This window comes from Anopheles merus, chromosome 3L (assembly GCF_017562075.2).
Source record: "Anopheles merus strain MAF chromosome 3L, AmerM5.1, whole genome shotgun sequence".
Classification (NCBI taxonomy): domain Eukaryota; kingdom Metazoa; phylum Arthropoda; class Insecta; order Diptera; family Culicidae; genus Anopheles; species Anopheles merus.
Window position 1 is genome coordinate 22,787,580 of NC_054085.1, and position 24,308 is coordinate 22,811,887.

General features: G+C 44.8%; 1 protein-coding gene across 1 annotated transcript in view; it reads left to right on the forward strand.

Moving 5' to 3' along the window:
• The window catches only part of LOC121599911, a 59,221-nt gene extending 45,046 nt beyond the window's left edge, over window positions 1-14,175 (forward strand). Inside the window, exon 2 of the mRNA XM_041928059.1 lies at window positions 13,755-14,175. Coding sequence (XP_041783993.1) covers window positions 13,755-13,758 — 4 coding nt within the window. The 3' untranslated portion in view covers window positions 13,759-14,175. The remainder of the gene's footprint in view (window positions 1-13,754) is intronic.
• Window positions 14,176-24,308: the final 10,133 nt, after the last annotated feature.

A 24,308-nucleotide genomic window follows, 5' to 3' on the forward strand; every position in this document is an offset into this window, starting at 1 on the left:
TAAGGGTAGGGCAAGGAAATTAGTTAGGATGCCGCCGCTCCCACACGGAAAAGCCTACAACCAGCCGGCAAATGGAACCGTCACATGCCGACCCGTCTTGTCGTCGTGTACGGAATCTTATCAAGAACATTCAACTCGATTAAATAATAACAGACGTGCGCGGGAAAGTAACCGACTATTTTGAAGCGGATAGAGTGAGGAGGCCTCGCCGTAAGCTGTCGTCTTGTTGACGCTCTACTCCAATGTGCGGCAGTATTATCACAATCTTCGGTGTCGCTGCATTTTGGGGTGGCGGTTGGTCCTTGAGTTTTTGACTTTGACACCATCCAATAATCCACGGTCAACCCACTCACACACACGCGCATCAAACTTGCGTGGATGCCCTTGTTCGGACATTGACCGGGATCGATATGATGATTCTTGGGTCGTCCCGAGCCCGCCGAGTCCAACACACAACTAAATGGACACATCCCCCTAAGACATCCGGCTCTGGCCGACGTCGTTGGTGGTGGTGGTGACACCCTGCTCAAAATCAGTGTCAGGGAGTTGGTCACTAAATTGGTTCAAAACAAATTGTGAAACAAATAAACACACGAGACATTCGACGTCCGACGGCCGACGTCCCGAAACCGAAAGTAACTCGATTCCGGTAAGGTCCGGTGGCAAATTAATGCAAATTTCTGCTCCACTTCCAAAGTGGTAGTGTGTTTGGTTGAGCTGGTTTAGAGCACGGAGCAGCATCTTCATCTGAGCAGAGCGCTTCATTCTGTCTTGCATCTTATTGCCTTCCCCTTCAAGCTCTCCTCACAATGCTGTGTGGTTTCGGATTTCGTTTTGAACCACGCGCGACTTGCTGCAACAATTTGTTTGCGGATACAGTTTCATCAGACTTTTGCGAAAGGCGTGCGAGCAAGAAAGAACCTTTTCCTTTTGTTGTTGTTGTTGATGCTGATGTTCCTCTCTACAGCACACAACACTCTCTCAATCTCAGGCGGCGGGATTGTTAGCAAGTGGTTTCGGGCGCGGTTTAAAAGGGTCTCGCGCGTGGTATTACGCAAAACGACAAAGGGTAGCTTTTGTGGCGGGTGTTTTATGTAAGCGCGTCATAACAACATTAATCTCGATCCCGAAGACGTTAAGTATTTCGCACAGTAGCTGGAGCTGGAAGACCCTTCTTGTAGCGCGTAATTTTAGCCTGCCGGTCGGGCCTTTTTATTGATATACAATTGTGTTGGAGTGTCTGCGTTAGCCATTTTTTTCATAGAGTTTTGTATAGCAGATTGAGATGTGGGCGAGTTAACGACGGGTGCGGATATGGTTTGCCATAATGGAGCAATCTAAACAGAGATTCCCAGACATGAGGAACAAAAATTAAGTCATTCATCGCGGTGGGTGAGTGTTTATCAATGTGCAGACTATAAACCTATCCCCTTCGACAGCTGGTTGGTTGCATAAACAGAAAGTGAATTTTGCTATACTTGTACAAGAGAGCTGCTTTTTATTGCCTCCGTGAACCAGTGAACTGGTTGGAAATCAAACCAGCAAAACATCTTCCACCATACGCCAATTAAGTAATTGAATCTTGTGAAATCTCCTGCCATGAAGCGAGAAGTCCGAGACCACGTCACACAGAACGAAGCAAGTTGCCCCAAAGTGTCGTCCCTGTTCGGACGACTCAGGTTCCGAATCTTCAGCTGGCAAGTCGCTAACATACCCCTACCACCCGATTCCGTAGTGAAGTGGTTTAATTTAATCTCTCTCACTTCTCGCACTTTTGCCTGCAGTGGTTGTGCATTTTGTGCTTGGCAGAACACCGAGTCCGTGGTGCGGAATTGAAGGTTGCAAGTGTGAGGAGTTGGATGACGAGCGGGAGAGATACTGCTGCTCCCACTGTTTGGGCGAATCGCCCCATCAGCATGCGTCCGAATGTGGCGTGTTGCAGTGAAGCATAGCATAAACTCGTTGCTGCCGTTTGTTTGTGCAGGATCTGTGTAGGCATTTCGGTGTTCGGGAAACAGGGACACTCACTGGATTACACATGAGTGGAGTGGGTGACCATGCGTGACCAGCGATGTTGGTGTTGTACATAGTAAGGCTCATTGCCAAAGGGCCAGTGCTCAGTTTACTTTAAACCTCTTGCTAGAACGATAGTCTGCAGATATTGAAACTGGTGGGAATGCTCTGCAGCGGAGCTTGAATATCTTGAATACAACTCCAAGAACTTCCTACGAATTTCACATCTGCACAGCGATGTCCAGTGAGGCAAAACGAGTTTTCTTCCCAATGGAAGGGAAGGCAAAGCATGGTACAGGAGGAAGATGACATTGATCAGCACTCGATGCTATCCTCTGGGGCACCTTTTAGGGTTGGTTTCGCTTTTGGAGAACCGATTCTGAAGGGATGCTAGACGAAGATACGAACCGACCAGAGTGTGCCTTTTATTATTCATCTCGCGGTGCCGTATTTGAATTGGGCTCGCACTTGAACGCTCGCTCTGTTTTTAATTCATGTTTTATATGGTTTCACTGTTTAGGCGATGTCTGGCGCTTGGATGGATGGAGGCATACTGGCCGCATAATGAGGTGTCGGGAACCCAGGGCAATTAGTGGAGTGCAACTGTTAAATGGATAATACAGGGGCCGCAACCTACTCCCTCGAGCACGACGCGTAAACCACACGAGAGGTCGGAAAACGGCCCGATGGGTTCAAGTGCAGTAGACGAGCATGTTCGAGCTTAATGTAATTAACATATCGCGGGCTTTGTTGCGGGGTCCGCGTGCGTTCGAGGGACGCAGAGACCCGTTCGGGCTGTGTGACATTACATTCATTTCGGTCCATTAGGTTTATGTCTTTGCGACCGCCAGTTAGCGGTCAGAGGCGGGGCGAACCCACGAACACAATTTCACAAAACGGTTGCTAACTGCTTTAAAAATGATGTCTAGTTTTTGGAATAATCATTTTTTGGTGGCAGGCCACTGGACGCGGTTGCTGGTGCTGCTGCTGCTGCTGATGATGATGGGTTAGACGGTATAATAGATCAACTAAATGTGATTTATTCCTGTCCCCCTGTCCGTCCGGCCGTACTATCGTGTGTGGGAGGCTTCGTTTTAAGCCGTTACGTGCCTAGACTCCAGCACGGTGAAGATAAATTTAAATATTTGAAAATCCCCGTTTGCAAACGGAGGGCGTGGGGACTGATAGCTTAAGAAGCGAGGTTTTTGATCCAATAAAGATCACCATCATCCCACCCAGGCTCACAAATGGGAATTTCATGTCCGAACTGGAGGTCCCAAACGAGAAGCGATCGGCTTCAGAGTTACTTCATTGGAGATGAAAAATGCTTAGTGCAACACGCGCACAGCATGGCTCTCTGTGACGGTATAGTTCAAAGAGCTCTGGGCGTCGAGCCGGCCCTATCGTCTTGATAGCTGTTTTGGAAATGAAACTATCTTTTAAAGCTATTTTTATTATTGCGCTAAACTGCTGATAAGCCATGGCTAGGCAACGCCAGCCTGTATGTTGGAACGGAGTTTAAGTGTGCCTGTGTGCTTTATGTATTGTTGGTAACGATGTAGACTCTGGTATAATTCATTAAAACGAAATCGAATTTCAATTATCAGAAATTCTGTTACTGTCAGGTAAGCGGTCGGGATACTCGCATGATAATAAAATCAATTTGATGTATCGATCGTACTCCGTATCTGAAATGAATATCTATGCCAGCTCCTCCTTTCACCCGCAGTTGTGTAATGCTTTCGGGTAGTTTCGTGCCATTGAAATTTCAATTTATTCTCCACATGAACGGTATTTAATCTACAATGCTATGCAAATCGAGCAACACGAAACAGAATCGATCGGACATGCCTGTCAGAAGTGCGTCTGGGTGTGTGTGTATGCGCGCGTGCTAAACATCTCCAATAAAATGTCTATTCTGCTTCGATACGAATGGACCTGAACGCAGTGCTACTGGCGGTATTAGTAATGTATATTCAATGGGGAGGCATCATTCGGCAAATCGATTCCACATCTGTTTAAACGATGTACCGCTGAGTGTGCTAGTTATATTGTGAGGCAATGTCTGTTTTGCAGTCTGCGGTCTTGTTGCGGACGAACCCACGAAGGGTGAATAAATTTGCCCAGGCTTACTGCAAATCCCACACCACCACACAGTGATCTGATAATTATAATGTACACGCCACTACCACTGAACAGCTTCTAGAACTCGAGTTTCCAATGTTGCGGAAGAAAGGGCGGAGAGAGCGCAAAAAAAGAAGAAGAAAGAAAGCCATTAGATCCGACTCCAAAAGTCAAATTCTTGATGATTCAGCACGTCCGACTTCGGTGTACTTATCTCGAACAAAGGCGAACAGGCGTTGAAGACTTCTGGAAATTAGGGGGAAGATGCGGAAACGCGCGTTGAACCTGACCTGCAATATTCATTAGAAAATCGTACCCGAAAATCCCTTCTCGACGGCAATGCGCCACTGGTGGCAGTACATTTTCATCAGGTTCTCAATTGTTACCGGGAGGGCGGCAGTGCGAGGTCTTCCGCGTGGATGTCGCGTACACAACCGTTCTACCGTTGGGGTTGATTTCCGTCAGTAGCACTCGGGCCCGCACATCTTGGCGCCGCACATAAAACTCGGCAACTGTTCGGAAAAAAACGTTAAACATTTACCCTATGCCAACGCGCATACATGACCCTAACTGAACGTTATGCCTGGATGAGTTCTGGTTTGTTGTTGCTGCATAGATGCAGTTTATAACGTTGCTGGGTGGACGTGTTTGGGCGTCTCTTATCGAAATGCCACGTACCGCATAGTGAAGGTTAGTTTCGTTTAGAAGCGTTTGAAGCAGTTTTTTTGTGTGTGCCTACTTGAGCCATGTTTCATATTTGCCAAAAAAAAGTCCTTGCTGTTGAATCATCAAAGACGGCTCGCTCTTGCGAGTGTGCCGCTACTCTCTGGACCCTTTCAAAAAGGACATTTTTCGGGCGTAACATTGCGTTTGCATTAGCCCTGAATTTGGATGTTGCTTGCATCGGGGGAAATGAATTCACCACCAACTGCACTCTAGTCTCATAAAGTACATCACCAAATGACTTCAGCACACTGCCAATGGTGGCACGTGAGTTCATATGCTACTTAACGAACCAGAACCGAGCCAACTAATGACGGACAAAACAGGGAGGGAAACAACAATAACCAAAAACAAAAAAAAACAGCAGAACACACGAAGCATATCCTGTTGTTGTTTTATTTTTCACACAGTTGTAATGAATCGCAAGTTTTGGGAATGAGGGTTGAATTCTGAATGGGGCTCGAATGAATTTTCAGACAAGATTTCGTGCGTTTACCAAAAAGGTCCTTTTGTTTATATGTTTATGACTCTTCTCCCAGCAATTTAGACAGCTTACTTCGTAGCTCTTTTGAAAAGAAGATATTAATATTCTATAACAACAAGTTATTATGCAAGTGGAAATCTTCAACTAATTGGATTCGTTAGATAAGCAGAACATATCTTTGAATTGTTTATGAATCTATGAATTAATAATGTTGATGTTCATGATATACTAGCAAAGCAGATACTTGTAAACAATTGTAAGCTTCTTGGAACCTGATCACAGGAATTTGTCGTCCTTCATTGTTGTGTTGCATTAATTGAAGTTATGCAATAACTATAGTCTTTAATATAATTCTTATACTTAACAATTTATTACAAATATAAATAGGAAAACCGGATACCCGAAGTTATACAATTATTATTCTCACTGTAATATTGACTCTTTTCTTTGTTGTCCGTTAAGGACGGGAGAACGTGCTTTCCCAGCATGATTAATTCCAAATCGGGTGTAAAGAACAACATTAATCTATTGCCCAGAACGAGGCAATGAACTTGAACCCCACGAGAAGGGATATCGATTTTTTGCGTCCCCCTCACAAAACCGATTGCTACTGTGCTAGGAACACCTACCAAATTTACAGCCCTGCCGGGCGTCGTCCTTGCTCAGTGCAGTAACCGACGACCACACACACACACATAACATTATCAGATCTGCTCCTGATTGCATTTAGCGACGACGGGCTAAGCCCCATGGTTTTCCTTCGCCATAATTCCATGCGTGTGTAGGCGTCTAGCTTCTGCCGTGGATAAACACACGCCCTCACTCATTAGTTTAGCTCCTGAGGGCAGCACGATGAACGGTGACTCATAACTGTTTTTCGCTTCAACGTTTGCGTTTGACGGTGGGGTTTTTTTTTGTGCTACGTTGAACTTGTGATTTTAATGCTCTGACCTTTCGAAAGGTAGATGTATAAGTCAGTCTAAAGGTCAGGTTGCTGTGTGCGTTTTTTTTTTCGTTTGAAACAGAAGAAAAATATTTTCCTTCTCTCAAGTGTGGGCTCGCTGGCGGTTTTTTTTTTGGTTGGAAATGCCATCCCGCCAAACGAAATACCTCGATGCATTGGTCGATGTTGTTTTACCGAGTGGTGAAATTTGTGTGGAAATTTTCAACTCCATTCCTGGTGCGTGTACTACCGATTTTCATGATACTGTATTTTTTCCTCCCCCGATTTATGTCCTCCACTAACACGGTGCAGAAGAAACGCCCCACCGATGGTGTGAACCGATGGGCAATGAGGTAGAAAAATTGTTTACGGAAAAGTGCCGACAGTGCCGAACCCGCGGCTTTGCTTATCCGCGTGGCAAAATAAAGCAATAGAAATGCATCGCACCGACAAATCGGCGATGCACCTGAGGAGGGCGGTGTGGGTAGTGGGCGCGAATCAATGCCAAAAAAGTAGAGCACAATCCCGCTCGCTGCAGTACATAGAGCCCCCCTCTCCGTGCATTGCTTCTTTTACATTCAATGCCTAATCGTTGTGCAACGAGCATGAAATGAAACAACACTTTCCCATCTCCGCGCCACTGCAGCGGTATGATCGAGGGGATGTGTTTTTGTTGTTTTTGTTGTTGTTATTGTGCGCTTTTCCTTCTATTCGCTGTGCCTAGTTTCCTATTTCCTATTTATGCAGCTATGCGTTACAGTTCACATCAAAGGTGCAGTACCGCCTCTCCGATGCGCTGGCCGTGTTGACGTTCCGCAATTTCCATGAGCGACGGAAAAAGTATCATTTGTTTTTTTTGTACCTTCTTCGCTTTGCTGTTGCTGTGTGCAGCTGTCTCCTACGATTGGATTGTGTTCTATTTATTATCAATCGTGAAACGGTGTGTTGGTGCGTCCGCATGTCAACTGGATGCACAAACGAGGCGCGTTTAGAAAACTCATTTAGCTCGTGCGCCGATGTGCTCAACACGACGATTCTCTGGGTGTGTGTGTGACCGGTACGACCTCCTGGGTTAAACTTTATCCGCAGCGTGTGTTGTGACCGATCGGAAAACAGAAAAGAACGAACGGTTTATTGCCGTAGATTAATGTCGTGTTGCTTTTATTCGGGCTGGGCTTATCGCTGCGACATGGTACCATGGACCACCGCTGGGCGTTAAAATTGTAGTTCTAAGCATTGGAGTAGGGGAAAAAATGGATAAAGATAGAGATGAGCCGCGTGTCTTGGTGGTTGAAGACACCTGCATAAATTACGCTAGCTAATAGGGGGCACGAGGATAAAGAAGCAGGTCGATAGAGCGCTGTAATCATCATAGGGGTAACGGTTTTTTTTTTGTTCGAAAGAAAGGATTTACAGGTTGAAGCTGTGCGGCAAAGGGAAAAGATGTGAAAGTGAGCTGCTGAAGCGGAAAATTGAAGTTTTCCATTTCTATCACCATCATGTGATTTGTGTGTTGTTCATCTGTTACCTCCTCATTGTTGGTATCAAATATGTTACTTAAAGTAGGTTTGGTTGATTTTAGGATTGTATTCCTATTTTATCTTATAATTTCCTTAATCTTCTGTTGTATTAAAATTTGACAAATTATAATTTTACGTATGTATTCGTATTCTTTTTCTACATTTTAATAAGCAAAGTCAGTTAAGCTGGCACCCAGCTACTTATGTATATTTTTACAAAGGGTGTGAATAATATAATTGAACAGTTTAATCGCTCAGTCGATCGAATACAACGATAATCAAACTTTGGAAGCATTCTAGCATTCTAAAGTTCTCATTCAAATTTCGACAATTCTATGACGAATTTTTGTGCTCTATTAATTTATGTTTCTGGGACATCACTACCGGTAGCAGTGCAAAGTGTTTTTGGTCGATGATGTTTGTCTCTTTTTATTGAAAAATATTTAAAAAGTGTTATTTAATCAGTTTTCTTTGATGCTGCATACTAGTGATGGGTAAAGTTGGCAAAAATCCGTAGTCAACTCTCATCCGACTCCGATAATTTCATCCAGCATTATCCGGAGCCGTTTGGTATCATTCAGAACTGTTTGCAATAATCCAGAACGGCTTTTTTCCGGAGTCATCCGAAGTCGTCTGGAGGCATCCGGAGTCATCCAGAGTCGTTCGGAGTTGTCCGAAGTTGTCAGAAGTCATCCGGAGTCATCCGGAGTCGTACGGAGACGTCCGCAGTCGGCCTTCGAAACAAAGGCTTGTATACTAAGAGCACGCGCAAAATGAAAGACAACAATACAATAAATTTAAATGCCTGATCACATCCACATTGCACCGGACGGCTCCAGTTGACCCCAACCGACTCCGAATCCGGTCGACTCCAATCGACGCTAAATGTCTCCAAATGACTCCGACTCCGGCCGACTCTGAACGACCTGGTCTTCGGACGACTCCGAACAACTCCGGACGACTCCGAACGAATCCGAACGACTCTGGACACCTAAATATTAAGCTGCAGACATTTTAATTCTTAGGAGTTCTACACATTTTAATAGAATATTGTTTTTCTACTGCAATTATCCTCATTTCAAAGAATTGCTATTCCTGGCTTTAACTCCGATAAAATTTATTTACATTTCATGCCCTGGATATATTTCTCCATCTTACGCGCTGCGATAACAAATTATACATCAGTGAAATGGGACATTTATTGACAGATAATAATGATTATGTTGCTCCTTTTCCATTTCCATTACTTGATGTGATGGGTATCATGCCACATACTAACAATACAAAAGTGTCGAACTACAATGTGACACCATTACGAAAACAAACCAATGTTTTATAATACCCTTTTCATGGCCCTTTTCTCAAATGTTCTTCCGGCTGAAAGGATGGAGGGAGTATTGCAATGATTTATTAATAGCATATCCGGACCATTTGTACCAAATAGACTAACGGTTCCTTTTGTTTGGCACGCTTCCAGATCCAGTGCCCATTGAGAAGAGGAACCAAGGTTGATCCGAATACTTTTTGTTTGCTTGTTTGCTTGCTATCCTTAAAAGCTGCCTCCGGGTGTGGACCTCTGGATGATATCAATCTTCATCTTCGGCAAACAGTTGAAATGGTTACGTATCGATGGTAAATAAAAAAAAATAGATAATCGTATCTATCCGGTTCGAACCGTTGCGTCTCAATTCTTGGCACTCTATTATTCTGAACCTCTTTCGTCCAGCGTGTGTCCTTGACATTTTTGGAACCGGATAGTGGAGCCGGCTGTAAATCTGATATAAATAAACGGAACTAAATAGCCGCTAGGCATTAACACGGATAAGTGACATTTAACAGTGACAGTTTTTGGGACGTCAATTCGAATAAAATTTGCGTTGATTGTTCGCACCAATGTTTGCGTCAAAATTGATGGAAATTGCCCAGCGGTTCGTTGTTCAATTTGATTATCTTGGGGAGCTGTGAAGTAAACCGGATTATGGCCATGCAGTTGGTAAGAGCATCATTCAAAACTTCACAGTTTTAGCTCTACGTTCTCTTCGGGCACTCTCATTCTATTTAAATTCGCTACGAGAGAGTGCAGCCAACGTTAAAGTTTCTGTGTGGGTTTAAAGATAAATTAAGACTGCAAACAACACACCTCACACACGCACTGTCAAAACCGCATCCACCACACCGACCGGTGATAAGTTGTAAACTGTCATTCAAAGTAAAATGAATGCGTTCCCTGACGAGCTGGAGTAGTAATACAATGATGGCATTATCTCGTCGGCGTGTTTGCCGATGCAACAAAGCGACGGGAGTTGCAGTGCAAAGTATGGAGTGAAAGTACACTCTCACACACACGCACAGACGACACCTCGCCATCCCTCAGCATGTATGTTGTCTGTAAACTGTCACACAAAGTATAGCACCAGGGAACGTTGCATCCCGCCCTCGAGGGACAGAGCCTGCATTTTGTAACAAAGTTCGAACGGAACTCTCCTCCAACACGGAAGGCACAGTTTTCGTGTTCAAGCCGAACGTTAGTGAGCAGCAGGATGATTTATTGTTGCTCCCGAAAAGACAAAACTCTTCTAGAGAGGCTCCAATTCACTATGGATTTTAAAGCGGCATGGTTTTTGTGTCGTCGGTTTGTAAAGTTTTCCTCTTCCGCAAAGGGAACAACGAGCACAATACTGCGCGGAAAATGCACGCGAAAAACTCCAAACATAAAGTGTAGCACTCTAGGCGGAACTGTTTGGGCAAGTAGCTTCCGTGCTTTTGTTCGACGTTCTTAGATGACAGTGGCTGTGTTGCAGTTTCTATTTGGAAAAGTTAGCACACGGCGTAAACAAATGCTTGTAATTTATCGCCAACACCTCCGTGCAAGGTTCTATTCAAAAATTCAAACTTCCATTCAAAAACTTAAAGAAAAAAAAACAGGTTCTTAGCTGTCTCGAATACTTGACGAGTTCGTGAATCACTGTTTTGCCGCTATCCGACACGGTGGGAAATAGTTACGAAGTGTGGTGAAACATTACCATTCTGGAAGCTTAGTGTCGGGTAGTTGGGCACAGCTAATAAATACAGATTAATTACTTACCTAAGGCAAGGTTGCTGAAGTTGTTGAATACTCGAGTGTACTGCGCGAGTTGTTAATTACTCTCTCACCCCGGGTATGCCGCGACACGAACGAGCGTTTTGCAAGCATCGCATCAGCCGCCACGATAAGAAACACGCAGCGTATCAAGTGAATGCAAATTTTCCCTTGCATCCTGGTCACGTCACCATTTTATTCCAGCTGGAAGATTTCACGTCGAGCGACGGCAAGCAGCTCCATTTCATGATACTAATCGCGGACAGTTAAAAGGCGATCAAAGCCGCCAATGATCCATTCTATTCTATTGGCAACACTTTGAAGGACTCCGCACCGTGTGGCGTTTCGCTCTCGTTCGATAAGGAGATAATTGTTGGTGGTAATGGTGTAGGAACGGGTAATTCTAGTCGTCTTAGCGCCCATTGGAGCCACGATGAAGTCACCGTGCGCACCACCGGTTACACTGTGGCAAGTTCCACACGCGTTGTCTGTCGGTCTGCGTCAATAATAATTGTCACTCGATTTGCACCTCGATAGCACTTGGCGTCTAACGAGTTTTGTTTGTGCTGCTTTCACTTTTTTCTCTAAGTACGCGCAGTAAAGCCGAGATGCTCGTGCTTATCTTGCCTTTAGCTCGCTGTGGTTCAGTAATGATGCAGTTTTCACGTGCTCTGGTAGCAGCTAGGGTAGCAATAGACTCAGCCAGGCAGAGGCCGTTCGATAGTCTGATGAAGTTTGCCATTAGTTATCGCTCACGCAATCTACTGACACAGATTGTGCTTGTGCAGCCGTTCGTTCGTGTCACGCGTTTAAGTGGCACAGAAGGAGTAAAATGGTGATTTTAGATTAAAGTGCGGTTAAAAGTTTTGCTCGAAAAAGGGCGATAAAAACTTAACGACACGTTGGGTATATGCCCAGCACAGCAAACTGGCTTCAAAAATTAACTAAACGTACCCAACCCCGTTCGTGGTTGGCTGTTCATAATAGCAACAAAAAGATTTATGAAGAGCGGTAACTTTTTGCTACCACGTTCTACCACCTGTTCGGCTAAGTACAGGAAGCATCAAACTTGGGATAATTAATGTCATGATTATATTACGTGCGCGGACCCTTACCCACTCTACTGCTTCTGCTACCAGGTGTGGCGACGGGCAGGCTTCTCAGTGAAATGTTTTAAAAATTCAATTAGCTGCTAATTTTCTGCGCAGATTGTGCCATCACTTGCACCGCCAATTGGTCCCTTTGAATGGGTTGAATTATTTAAAAATAAAACCACAAAATCACTCCCCATTACCTTATGGGCGCGAGAAGAAGTAGTCAAGTGAATCCGTCCGAAGGTGGTATGGGTTCGTCTAGCACCACAAATTGATTGCCAAACGGAACCTTCCTTTTCACACGTTCCAGCTGCGTCCCTTTACCAAAGGAGAGGAGAGGCTTAATCTACGCTTCCGATTCCGATAGCGAGTAACGATCCGGAACCAACCCTGTCCAGTTTCTCTGGTGCTTCGGGTTGGGAGGGAGTGTGGCTCATTTTCCGCACACGTCTACGCGAAAGCCACGCCACGCTACCTTGCGCAAATTGGTCTGCGAGGGGGAGCGCGCGCGCGCACGCGTCTGTATGTGTGTTTGCGTCGTTGCCATCCGGTACCAGGAGCCCCAACCTCTCGTACCTTTAGCCGTACCCGATCTCCCGATAATCCCACTTGGGCAGCATAATTTATGCCTTCGCCAAACCGTCCTTCGCCGTGTGCAAAAGTACGCGCCGTAAAAGTAATCGGTATCGTTCCAAAAGGCTGAGTTTTGGGTTTGAGTCGTTGCTGCGGCGGAGGAAAGTCCACCGTGTGCAGTATCGCATAGGGCCTATATTCGCAAATTTATTCGCAACACATGAGTTGAAATAGGTGCCTAAGAAATTGGTTTCGCATGTGTGGCGTAGACTAATGTTCTATGCCACCAATGATACGCTTGGGTAAGGAAGAATTGATAAGCCTGGTGCGATAAGATACAATAATACCCATAATCAGACATCGAAACGAAGGGGACGTAGTGCAATTCGTTTTAAAAACTACGTTTACTTCATTGGTTCTAACTGCTCTGAACTGTGTTTCAAACTTTCTCAACGTGATGAAATCGTCAAACATTTTCACGTTTTTATTTTGGTGACACACCATACCTAGAACGCATCATCTGCCATCGCCCTTGGTACATTATCGCCCCCCGGTGAAGTCATGCCCGCGGTTGACCTTTTCACTTGTAAATCACTCACATGTCTCGCTATTGCGTGATGAAAACAAAAATGTTACTGCTTCGCCCCCCCGGGGTCCCTATGTTGTTCCACGACCGGTGGCGAATGATGGGGTTAAAGATTGCAAACCACCAATTCCCGAGAAACTGTTCCGCAGCCAATACATCACGCAGCGTATTCTATGGTTTTTGCTTCTTCACCCTTGAGTATCGGTGTCACCGCACCAGACATTGGGGGTGGTTGCCGCTGGAACGGTTGGAACGCATAAAGCATAAAACCGTGCCGTGCCTGGAATGTCTAATCATGGCGAGCAGTTGGCTAGCAGTTTTGCGGCGAAGGAGATCCTCACACCTGGGCGAAACGCGCTCCAACGAGGGGAATTGAGAAATGGGCACAATTCCGAACCATACAAAACGTCAGAATTGAACGATTCCGATGAGATCGATTGGGGTTTCAGTGGGTTTGTCGGTGGAAAGGGTGGAGTCTTACTGGTCGATGGTTGCTGTTGTGTCCCCGTGCGTCTCGTCCCCAAGGCCCTTATCGCTCTTGTCTCATCAGTGCACGATACGCTATGGCACACTGGTATTAATGTTTGTATTTTGTTTTGCTTGGTTTCATTTCAGGTGAGCACATTGAGAAGTTCATTTTTCTGAAGATAAACTACGGTAATGACGATGGAGTTTAATGCAGATGCCAGTTCTTTGGAGATATTCTGCAAGAATATCTCGGACAAGTAGGTAACCTGTTAAAAGGTGGTCAGCAAATGAAATCTTTCCGAGGCAAGCCTGCACCAACCTCTACCAATAGGAGCATTGTGTACTTCCTGATAAGCAAGCTGGTCGGTCAAGGTCACCGACGTTAGTCGTGGGTATCGCAAGACTGCGTAATACCTCCAAGCATCTTGTAAACTGTTTTCATGCTAGTGCCATGTCTGTCTAGTCTACCATTGCACCTAAAACTGTCTGACAAGAAGTGTAACAAATTCCTCTCAATGGTTAAAACATCACCCGAAACCTACCAACTGTGACCACATTCGGACGCCATAAGGGCTTTGCGCTAACCGAAGACAATCGGTTGCGTGCCGGTCTCCTCGGTACGGAATACTTGATGAGCGCAGAATTCGTTATCTCTGCCTCTCGGCGTACGGTTCTTCGTTGCGTTGTTTTGGGCTTCGCTACAGTTCCCTTCGCAGTTGATCTCTGATCTCGAAGGTGGCACACAGTACACACACACACACCCACCAACCTCCTCAGTCCTCGTACCCCGACTTGATTCAATCAATAAACAGCACCGGGTGCCAAATGGCAACGATCAGGCTGTATCGCAACACCGCTGCCTTGTCGACGACGACGACCACCGTGATTGTGTATTCTGCTGGTGGTTTCCAATATAAATAAAGCGTGTATTTAAATTAAGTGAGCCTATCTGTGCCGACAACACTGGGTGCGACTGGGGACTGTGTGGAAGCATCTGTACGTCATCTCGTTGCTCTCTTTCTCGAGGCATGCAAATCAAGCCCCGCACGTTGTTGTGAATCCGGTTCGAAGGACCAAACACGCAAATCAATCGACAAGTCGTTACCGAAATTGATAAAAATGAACGTACATTAATCTGTGGCGGATCAATTTGTTCGACAAGGCTGCGTATTTGTTTCAATGCTGACCAAATGCACTGCAAATGTCGGTAAGAGCTAGAATGGGTCTGCGATACTGAATTTGGGTAGATGCCGATAATTTGTGGTCTAAAAGGCCGACAAAAAAACGCCTCTGCCTTGGTGGTAAATGTTTTTTTTATTCTTTATTGCTCTCTGGTTCCTTCGTTCTATCTGTTGAATTTCGTTGCTATGATGTGTTCGAAATCCCAACCCACCCGAATGCGAAAGGGCTCTTCTGAGAAGTGGGGCAAAATTAAATTTCCGCAGGATTTTCTACACCTTCTTGCTGCGGGCAAGATTATTCTACCGCCACTGAAGCAAGCAGCCCGAAAAGCAGCAGGTCTGCTCTTGCTGTGTGTGTGTGCTCTTTTCTTCTAGCTGTTGGATGCTGAAGTGGAGATAGTACAATATTTAGAAACAATTTGGAAATCACAACATAAAAAACCCCAACGGCTACCGCAAACGGTAACAAAAGGAAGAAAACAAACTTACTGAAACCAAAGCAATAAACGTTGATGAAATCGAGCTCTCACGTTGGAAGGATGATTCCCTTACCTGACCCTTTCCTTTGAGGATTTCGCTGAAAATGGTACACAGGAAGCCGCTCCCTGCATAGTCGTCTATTGGCAACAAAATGAAAGAGGACCAAATGTAAGAGTCAAAATATAAAACAAGCCTCTTGTTGATTCAAAACAATTTACGAGCGCCATAAGACAGTTTGTAATGAAAACAATATACTACCCCAAAGCACCCAAACTCCCCACTTACTATGCTGGCAGTGAGTGTGAATGATTAAGCGAAGATTATGAAATGAAAGCAAGGGACGCCGGTGAACCATCCGCAACCATTACAGTGCTTATGCTTTGCCGGTGCGACTTCTCGCTGAAGAAGCGAAAGTAAAATTAGTTCAAGAACGCTTTTCTATTCAGCCCGTAAAAGAATCAATATTCATGCCGGTAAAATGTTCGCCTGGGGGGCAGTTGAGTGCGGAGTACGATCGGGGCTGAAATTGATTACATTTTGTGGCCGAGCGCCAAATAACGGTTCATGAGGGTTTCTTTTGTGTTGAGATCAGATTCGTTTCTGCTTTTTGGAGCAGGAATAAGGCTCAAACAGATTAGTATGTTTTTTTTGTGTGCTTAGAATATATTGGCAATGACCTTGATTAGTGTCGGATAGAGACGTATGTAGGAGATTTGGACAAATGGTGTTTGGAGTATGTTATTTTTAATCTAAGCAAAATCGTTCAAACGTAGTTAATGCACTACAAAAGAGAAATAGTAATTAAATAATACATGGAAAGGCAAAGTTTGTGCTTGCACGTTATCGTATGTTCGTAACAATTAATCTTCTCGCGTGTTCTAACAGGTACTTAGGAAATACTAAGCCCATGCTGAAATATGATGTAACAGCGAACCAAAAAATAGTTACGATAGGAATAGGTTATCGATTAGTTCCCTTCATTTTTTTTGGAGCTGCATGATCGCGTGCCTTCAGACAATTGCAACTCGGAAGGGATGGTCAGTTTCGTGCTCCATTTTCTATTTCCGGGCGATGTTGTACATTTGTGCTCCAGTACAAATACACCTCCTCCCAAACCTATTGTTGGGTTTCTGGGAATTTAATCGGATTTTTAAGGGAAGACATTTTTTGCTACATTGAAAATTCCAAAACACTTTAGCTAATTTGCACTCGTGCGCCGGCTCGAAAAAGACAACATCCACTCGTGGATAGAAATGTCACCCGGGCAATCGGAGCAGTTGTAGGGCGAAAATGTGAACGTGCTTGGAATATTGGGCAAACTGTGTTGCTTCCTTTTTTTGTCTGTGTGGAATTAGAATGAGAGTCGAGAATATTGTGCGATTTACACGGAGTTCACGGTATAACCTCTCAAAACACCTAAAACCCACAAGGCGAGATCTGCTCAAACCATAGCAAACAATTCTGATGTAGTTCGGGCTGTTAGAGTATGCTTGTGTGTACGGCTGCGTTTTGCCAGAACCAATTTGTGAGATATTCTAGTTTGAAGACTTTCCAGACTGTGCCAAGACGGAATGGCATAGAATTAATTTGTATGTTCTTCAACAAGAGCACTGTTTGGAACCAATTTCCCGATCGACACAGTTCTACGAATTTCAAAGTCGTAGAGAGAGAGAGAGACTCCCTTCACATTAGTGCCCAAATTTGGGTACCGCGCGGCTGTTCTAGGCGTTGGATTCCGCGTCCGTAATCGACAGTCAATTAAAGTGTCGTTCTCGTCTGTCGTTACGTCCGCGCCAAGCGCTGCTTCCCGCAGCAACTCGCCGGCACTCAAGAGCTATTATGCTAATACCGGCACAATTTAGACGATGGACGGATGGTCGGTTCGGTGGGTCGAGCAGTCGACCCAACGTGAAAACATAACCTTTAGCGATCGGTATCACTTTCCTGGTGGTCTGGGATAGTTTTTTTAATGTTTTTTTTCCTGCACTCGGTATCAAGAAACTCATCACCGAGCTGAAGAAAGACACACACAGTTATTTTGGAGGCAGAATCTCCTGGGAGTCATCAGAACGTCCAACCGTTCTTCGGAAGCCGGGAGAAAAAAAGTGGCCCCCTTGCGTGGAAAGTGAAGTTATTTATGGAAAGCGTGAAAGAAAAACACACAAACACTTGCTCCATCCTAAGCTCAGCCAACGGTAGGAGAGTTCTTCTTGGTTGGAACAACACAGCCTAAGTGTCGGTGTAGCATGCAAGATCAGCTGATAGGGTGTAGAGTAGTTGGCCCCAATTTTGTTCTCCCCTAAGACTGTGTGTCGCTCTGTCTCCTTGGAAGCGTGGTTCTTACAGATATCAATCCCGTCCCATCACGAGTTTGCATCTTGATGAAATGGAACGAATAGTTTGTCTTCTTCGGGCTGTTCTAGACCACACTGCAGTCTAGTTGTGTGTGAGTCCGTTTGATATGTTGCTGTTGTTTAATCAGTGACTGGGTAGGGGAGGAGACCCTCAATTTGTCTGTCCATCATTTCCAAGCGTCAAGAATAACGCTGGTTTTGGGGGCATGTGTGACTCAATCGAACGTCTTATCTTTCTCTTGAGTCTTCAAATACGTGGGAAGCTATTTGTCTGTGATTACTCATACGTCTGACCGAAACCAATAGCTTTTTATCTTTTAAAACCCGCTGTCTCCAATTGCTTCTGACTTTAATTTCCTTCAAAAATGGGGGAGACTCTGACATCGCATTCAAAAACAATCAATTTGGCTGTTATAATGAGATCTACAGCGCCGTGCAAAGTGAATTATTGTGTTTGCATTTTGTGTGTGTTTTGCTCGTGAATGCAATCCCTCCTGCGCTCGGTATGGCGGGTATGGTCATTAAGATAATTTGAATTTGATACAGACAAATAACTGCAACCCATCCTCCCCCGGGTCAAGCAACGAATGGTGGGGGAGGCAATCCCGGCTGCGGTGTAAATAATCACAAACTCACAGCCACCGTATTAATCTTCCCATTTTCGTGTGGGGAGGGTTCCGCAGGAGTGAAAAACACTTCCTCGTAGAAAGCAACTGTTACTGGTGGCGGGACGACGCTTGTTTTTTTTTTAAAGTCTGGTCTCAACGACTTCTTGTTGTTCTTCTTTCTCCTTTCGAAAGTGTGCGTTTTCTGTCCGACATGCAAAGCATTTGCTTGAACTGGACAGGGGGAGAATCTTGTTGGGGGACCATTCGTAAGGTGTTGGAGGAAAATATATCGTCTAACGCCCACACATCGAATGTCTGGTTCGCGTCTTGCATCGGGAACGCGGATATTCCGCCCCTGGGCAGCCCCACAGACATTGGACTTTGGTTGTATTTTTTCTCTTCTTCTGTCTCCCGAGGTGCCTGATCCCTGTTGAAAACAACGAGAACACTCTGCAACACGAGCTCTGATCATCGGTTCGGGTTCGGAAGAGTGCATCCCATCGCTCTGATGAGCGTTGTTTTCAGGTTTGCGGTTGTGACCGCATTTGTAGGGACAGCGTACAAAAATGAGGGTGTTGCCCGGTGTCCTAAATGTGTTGGATCTTTAAGTTTAAAGCCTCCCCTTCCTCGTGGTATGTGGTGGACCTTTCCTTCTGTTCTGCTCCTCACCACACAAAGATCTCAGCTTTGTAAGTTGACGTTTATTCCTGGGTAATCTTCAGTCCTCCCCCTGCTGTCAGCGGGAATATTGTTAGTCCGCGCGGTAATAACAACCGAGCGCGCGCCTTAAGTGAGGATTTAACCTTTTCCAAACGCCATCGAAGGTGAAATGGTGCATGGTTTAATGTTCTGTTCGCTTTCATCTGTCTCTGGCGGACGCGCACGCTGACACTGTGCGTGCCTTACAAAGTTTTGTTCTTGCTCGGCAGTTTCAAGTTCGTCAAACGCCACGTTCGTTCCCCTACGCGGAGGAGGATAGAGCAAAAGCCATAAAAATATGACTAATAAAATTATTCCTTGTCGGAATCGTTTCAACATTGTTGTCGACTAGGAAACGCGCTCGCTTGTAACGTTCTACACCGGATCGGGTAGTAGTTTGAGGAAGAACAAAAGGGAAACAAACGACTATTTTATGAATTTATGCACTACTGTGTTCTGTTGTGATGGTGCTATAAAAATGCAGAAATGATGACAATTCCGGAATGTCTCTTTTTGTGTGGATTGATTGAGTGTTGGGTGCTAATTCTAATACAGTCGTTGGCGTTTCAATGCGCTCGCTTCAATTTGGGCGATGGTGTTGATGGTGACTGATCTCGAGCGATGACGGAGCTGAAGAAGACTAGCAAATGTGGATTGTTCTTTAGAAGCTTTGTTTCTTTGAATTTTCCCATGCTGCCGCCGGTCGTAGTTAGTCAACCAAGGTAATGTAATATTTCATTTTCAAAATACCATTTGATGGTATTTATGGTTGAAGGGGGAGTTCCTCCATGTGTGACGCCTTAACTAGGTAAACAGATGGTATTCTCTTGCAAATTAAAGTGGGGGATTTTATTGAATGTTGGGTGTTAAAGGAAAAGAAAACAATGAGTCCTTTTCTGCTTACTAACATGGTCATAGAAACAGTTTAATTCAAATAACAACCAATCTCTCTGAACAAGATTCTTGAAAAGTATGGTTTGTTGATTGTTACAATAATCATCTAAATTATTCAATAATCCCGAATAAAAATTTAATTTAGTTATTTATGAGAAACGGTTTCTTGAGTCGTTTCATGTATGCCTTACTGTACCGTAAAGCTTTAACTCATCCTTGAAAGCTTTCCTACTGTGCTGCCATCTATAAATTTGAACTTAAAGCCCTCGAGCAGTTTCGTTGAGCTCGAATAATGTCGAGCTGTTGGAGATCGAAACGCTTTAGCAAAACGCTTCACGACCCCAGTGCCCTCTAGTGGCAGAAATTGTGTACGAAGCCACAGGTTCGTGTCTATGGTGAAAAATGCTTATATTAACAAAATTGGATTCTTTCGTGTTTTCTGTTATTTTGTTGATTTTTAAATCGCTTTTTTTGTTTTTCGATGGTGGCCTTTAACTATTGCAAGAAGCCAGTTATTTTTAGTTGATAAAGGCATATTTTCTTTTTGATGTTGACATCACAGCTGCAATCTTACAAGATAATCCGTAATATCTTTATTCTGTTTCCAAAACAACTGATCCATATGTAGCCAGCGTCCTTATAAGGGAAACTTACGTGATTGTTTTGATTTCACGATTCGAGAGCCCTACCATATCGACCTTGGTATGCGTAATAAAGAGTGCGTAATCTCCATATTTTTGAACATTTCGAAACAGCCCGTAAGCCCAAAAACGGTCGTAACGGTCTTAAGGTTTCGTGTCGGAGACGAGACGGAGCGCAGAATTTATTGATGGCACAAAAACACACACCAACCCGTGTAGAGGGAAGTCGCAAACACCGCAAACACCGAGTGATATCCGTACATCAGAATGTAGGCCACGAGTCTCGTTGCCTTCTGGACGGGGCTGCATCAGCAGCCGGCCAAACATGCGAATCTCAGCTGCGCTTCGTTTCGACCTTGCCTGACCAAATGGAAAACGCACAAACCCCAAACAAGCCAGCCGCAAAGTGTAGAGCGCACAATCAGCTCGTTTTCGCTGCCTTCGCGCGCGCGCGCACACCTATATGGCAAACCAGTCCGACCAGCTCGGATGGACACCGTTGCATGTCCAATCGGTTTGGCTCCGCCAATCGTCATCACGCCGGACGGAAGATCAACATAATCCGTGCGTCGTGAGTGGTTGCTTCATGCACTAGCATTCGTCACTCATCTGCCTTCGCAAGGGAAAACCTTCGTGTTCACCGCTACAAGCAGAGGAGGCTTGAAATGTCATACTACGAAACAAGTGCTTTCGACGCCGTCTTATGTGTACCCTTTAATGATCGTTTACCTTTTCTTCACTGCCCGTGCTTGAGCTGAGCTGGCGAAGCTGACGAGCCGCTGCAAGGCTGGCAGTGTGTTGTGTCGATTCAATTTACTTAAAGTCGACCGCATGATTGCCAGATCAGGCCGAAATTAATCAAAAACCTAAATCACAGCTCCAATGAAACAGCGCGGCGCTGTAATGCACACATTCACCTGCCCCTCGAGGGAAGGCTTTTGAGCGTGTGTGTGTGTATGCGTGTTGATGTGATGAATATAATGTGTCGCCAGTTTTGGTTGCCCTCCATCGTGATGTTACATCACGAATCGATTCATCTGCTTGCGCTGCCCGCGGTGTACTTGTTCTTGAACGTTCGTGTGGCCGCGAATGGGAAATTGATTTATTTGGTCGAGCGGTGGCTGCTACGGTTCGGTTTAATGAAGGCGGTTTTTGAGCATGTTGTGTAATGTTATGGAATTAACAAAAAAAAAAAGAGACAAAAATATAAAAACAAGCATTCCTCTGGATACTTCGTACGTGTGAACGTGTGAATCAGATTAAAATCTGAAGCTTAAAGGGATTACAAGACAATTTATCTCGGGAGTATTTCATAAATACATTTTTAATGTTAATAAAAAAATCATCCTGTTTATTATTAGTAATCAAATCAATTTCAGGTATTCTTGATATCATATTCATCAGAATGTAAAAATATACCCACGCCATTTCACATAAACATTATGAAAGAAGCACAGAGACTTTACTTGTAAGCGCAATCAAGATCATTAACTTTATTCCTTTTCTTGTACCATGCGCACAGTTCCGATTGTAAACTAATAAAAAGAAGGTAGAGAGGTCCGGTTACAAAAAACAGGTAGCCGTCCCAGCAAACGGGTTTTCGAGGTTATAAACACTATCGTCCCACGTGCAAAATGACTTCTTTCCATCACCATTACCCCTACGATTTCTGATTTCTACGCAACAAAAACCGTACAATCAATCGAACCCCGGTCCGGGTGTACGGCGCGAAGCCTATCGCTTCGGTTACACACTTACACCACGTTCCATAATTGCTCAACACACCAACGCAGGTGACGATTTATACTGCGGCGACTAATTAACCGCCGGAACATGGGCACCGGGCTGTTCCCACACACACGCACACACTCGGCACCGCATGCCCATATACGCCACGGCTTGGTTCAGCCGCAGGGTTAACCCTTTTGAGAGGTCATTTCGATAAAAACCGGAGCACCGGTTGGGCCGACGCAAAAATGGAAGTGTGTAGCGAGCGGACGCCTGTAGATCGCAGCATAGATCGATTCCACATCGCACAAAAACAAAAATCCTTAAGGCAAAGGCTCCTCGTACCAGATCGATGCAGGTATATGTGGCTCCAGAGCAAGCAGGGGTATCCGATCTAGAGAGCTGGTGGTTGAATAACGTTGATTAACTGCTGTTGCGCACGAGATTGGAGGCTCTGAAGTCGATTAGGGTTGAGCCGGACCCCCGGACTTGATGCAAGAACTTGGCCCTGCGCCGGTACGTGAAAAGTGGAAAAGGGGGTTGCATTATTTCATTATCAGCTGGTACGATATGATGTGAGAATTTTGATACCCCTTACCCCGAGAGCGTTTCGAGGGTTCGTCGCTTCCGAACGCGCGCAACTCTAAAGTTGAATTTTATCGTTAGCGATAGAAAGAGAGTGTTCAGAGTGCATGGAGTAGAAGCACTCAGCAGTTGGTAAATACAGTCTGCCTCACACCAATGGTGTTGGAGGGGTAGAGGAGGTCATAGCAACAACAGCCACCGTGTCTCGCAAATTATTATGCGAATAAACTGCTTCAAACGCTTCTGTGCGGGAGCTCAATTACAAAACAGCCGTCGCGGGCCGCGTACCTAATTTAGTTACGGTTTAGTGTGACTGTTTTAGGATCTTATCACGAGTGATTGGTTTTTATCGTTTGAGCGAATGCTTTTTCCCCCTGCAGAGGAAATTACGTGAAAGTAAGTTCATTCTTTCGTAAAAAGGATGAACGCAAAAAAGGCTGTTTCAAGCTTGCTCAGGGGACAATTAAAATGTGAATGCCAGATTTTTCATTATGGCTTCATTATTTCTTCCCGAACACCGGCTTTTCGGGCAGCAGGGGTCTTTTTTTGGTGACACACACACACACCAAAAGAAAACCCCGCACCGATCCACTGTTATGCCTTTCGACGCTGTACCGAGATTCAATCGTTGCTTCAGCTGGTACGTGTTGCAAGCTCACTGGTTTCGGGTTTATTGTGGCGCTGCGATCTCCGGCACACCTGACAGCAGGCCCGTACAGCCCGCGCGATGGCTCTCGGTCGCAATCGTTACGTAAAGTATGACATATTCCAAAATTGGATTATGCTTGGGTAAAGTGCTGCTGCCATTCGCTCTCACTCGTTGGCCGGTGAGCCGCCATTGAGAGCAGCGAAAATTCATTTCACTCAATTTGGGACAGAATTTGTGCGCTTGTCCGGTGGCGTGTATCTGTGTAACACAGCTCCTACAGCTGAATTGGATCATTGACCGCATCGGGCCAGTTTGGTAAATGGGAGCAAGTTAAACCTAAATTAACTTACCTGCTACTCGCGCAATAGTTGGCGCAGAGTGATCTTGCGGGGAAATTGGGCAAAGTAATAGGCCTAACAGTAAGCAAAGGCCTGAGATTAAATGCATCCCAACATATTTGGTCAAAAATAATTGAAAATTTTAGATATTCACCATTTGGGACTTTGTAATTTAGGTTTCGAAGTTAGTGAAGACTTTCCAGTGATGTAAATTTACAAATATACTTTAAATGTTACAGATTAGGTGTCAATCGCATGAAATCAAGAGTCACGTTCAATAATGACTTCCTGAGCCTAACATATTTTTTCCTTAAAATCAAAAAGCATAAATCAAGTTGAAAAACAAAACAAACGAGAACCTCCGCTAAACCATAAGCATCCTTCGCGCACTGATCCAATCAATCTTTAGTTCCGCTTGTTCCGGCTCGTCGGATCGACGCACACGCTCATCGTCAATACTCGCCGGCTAATGGCCGTATGGTCTGGGCAAATAATCATCCATCCGCATAATGCAGCTAACGATACCTTCTCCATTAAATCTGCA